The sequence below is a fragment of the Tupaia chinensis genome, unplaced genomic scaffold (genome assembly GCF_000334495.1).
Source record: "Tupaia chinensis unplaced genomic scaffold, TupChi_1.0 Scaffold000212_1, whole genome shotgun sequence".
Lineage (NCBI taxonomy): Eukaryota > Metazoa > Chordata > Mammalia > Scandentia > Tupaiidae > Tupaia > Tupaia belangeri.
The window spans coordinates 3,870,335-3,872,441 of NW_006159687.1; the positions used below are offsets into that span (position 1 = coordinate 3,870,335).

The following is a 2,107-nucleotide window of genomic DNA, read 5'->3' on the forward strand; positions in this document are numbered from 1 at the left end:
GTCGTGTGGACAGTCTCTCGTTTGAGGCTGGTGAGTTTCACACTGTCCTGCTGGAACTCATTGCCAAGCCACATACCAGCTTTCTAAGTCTAGCTGTTCATTTAGTGATACCCTCTGATTTTCTTTTCTTTTTTAGAAATTATTGTTATTTTATTGAATTTTATTTTTTTTTAAATTTATTTAAATTTGACCAGAGAGAGACAGAGTGAGAGAAAGAGAGAAGAGAGGGAGTGAGAAAGCAAGCCGCCAGGTCCAGGACTTGAACCACGGTCAGCCATGTGGGAGTCCAGCACCCCTAACCACCATGCCACCTGCCAGCCCCAGCCTCTCTGATTTTCATTGTCTTCATGTGTAACTAGTATCACAACAGCCTGCTTTGGTGGTGAGAGATCTGGGGTGTCAGGACTGGGCTGTCCGTGCTAGTCTATAAAGCACTGCTTCGAACAGTAAGGTGCACACCAGGGGATCTTGTTAAGATGCAGCTCTGTGTCCGGAAGCTCTGGGCTCTGGGCTGGGACCTCGGTCTGTATCTAACAACCCCCGCTCCCCCCCCCGCCACATGCCGATGCCATTGGTCCCGGGGTCGGTGCGGAGTGAGACACAGGACCACCCAGCGTGTGCTGCCAGTCCACACCAGGTGCCCACGGCCCTTCTCTCATCCTGATCCAGCACCTTCCTCCTTGTCTTCGATGTCGTCTTAGATGAGTTGAATGTATGTATTTTACTTTTCTCTCTTTAATTAATAAAGGTTCCCCAATATCAACCCCAAGTCCATCACCCTTGCCTCGAACCCCAACTTCTACTCCAGTCCACGTGAAGCAAGGCCCTGCCAGCTCTGTTGCGAGCAACCCTTACGTCATCGTGGAGAAGCCTGGGCAGGCCATCGCCCGCACCCCCGGTACAGGTGCGTGCCCGTTGGTGCTGCGCAGCCCGGAAGCTCTGCTTGTGTTGGAGACCAAGTCCTGGTGTGATTCGTAGCTGGGCGCTGGGTGTAGCCTCTCCTGTACATAAGAGGGGTCTGTGAAAGTGACCCTGATGCTGTTTTTACACAGGAGATGTCCTCTTTGTAAAAAGCAGCTGATGTTACTTCCTTTAGAAGATAGACTCTTCAGGGGTCCTGCAGGCCGTGTCACTAACTTGCCCAAATTCAGCTTGTAGTGCCGTCATAGCTTTGTGGGCCATCACATTCCTCCCGGGCAAACAGAGGAGTGGTACTGACTTTTCTGCAAATAAGCTAGTTTTGCTTCTGGGAGGGCAATTGCAATGTGCAGTTATAAAAACGAGAACTGTGCCAGGAAAACTAGGGCCTCTTCTGATGGATCTTGGTCGTCATATTCCAGACACGCAGAAGTGTTTTCCAGCGCCTTCACCCACAATGTCCTTACTCCCTTCATCAGAGCAGTGACCGAATACCGTTCTAGGCCTGGGGTTAGTGTTGCCTTTCGATGACGTGACTGACTTAGCAGTTCATAAAGGCAGTTACAGACGGGTCAGGGTATTTAACGTTGGCAGCGTTTCACAGTAAGTGTGCCCTTCTGGGGAAGCTGCCCTGACCGAGTGGTGTTCCGTTGCGTGCGTGTAGCTGGCCCACGCCGTTAGGTTGTCGAGTCTCTTCCTGTGTAAGGAATAGTTCCGAATGTATACTGTTTTCTCTGTACTTAGGCAGCCAGCTTCTTTAAAGTTGAGCATGCAGTCAACTTTGAGGGATGAGTCCTTACGTGTTCTTAAAGTAATGGTTTCAGGGTCGTGAGTTTTCAGCATTTAAAGATGTGCAGTAGTGAGAAAGAGAGGCGGACAGTGGAAAATGCTTTCACATTATATTTGGTTTTATTTTATACTCCGTTCATTGTAACATCTGCCTTGTTTACCAGGAAGTCCTACAAACAAGCTCTCCACGGCATCTCAGGTCTCCCAGGGAACAGGCTCCCCCATTCCTAAAATTCATGGAAGCAGCTTCGTGACCTCTGCTGTCAAGGTAACCCTCTGCGGCGTTGCGCTGTGCTGGTCTCTAGAGAGCAGGCTCCGCCCAGCAGTGCCCACTTCAGAGCAGGACTCTCAGCTCAGGGTCTCCATTGCCTCCCCGTCATCTTTTTTTTTTTTTTTTTTT

At 49.9% G+C, this 2,107-nt stretch overlaps 1 protein-coding gene across 1 annotated transcript in view; it reads left to right on the top strand.

The window, feature by feature from the left end:
- The window catches only part of YEATS2 (YEATS domain containing 2), a gene marked incomplete in the record, with an annotated part of 121,038 nt that overhangs the window by 60,648 nt on the left and 58,283 nt on the right, over nt 1-2,107 (top strand). The window contains 2 exon segments of the mRNA XM_027771423.1: nt 749-904; nt 1,872-1,975. Of these exon segments, the coding sequence (XP_027627224.1) occupies nt 749-904; nt 1,872-1,975 (260 nt within the window).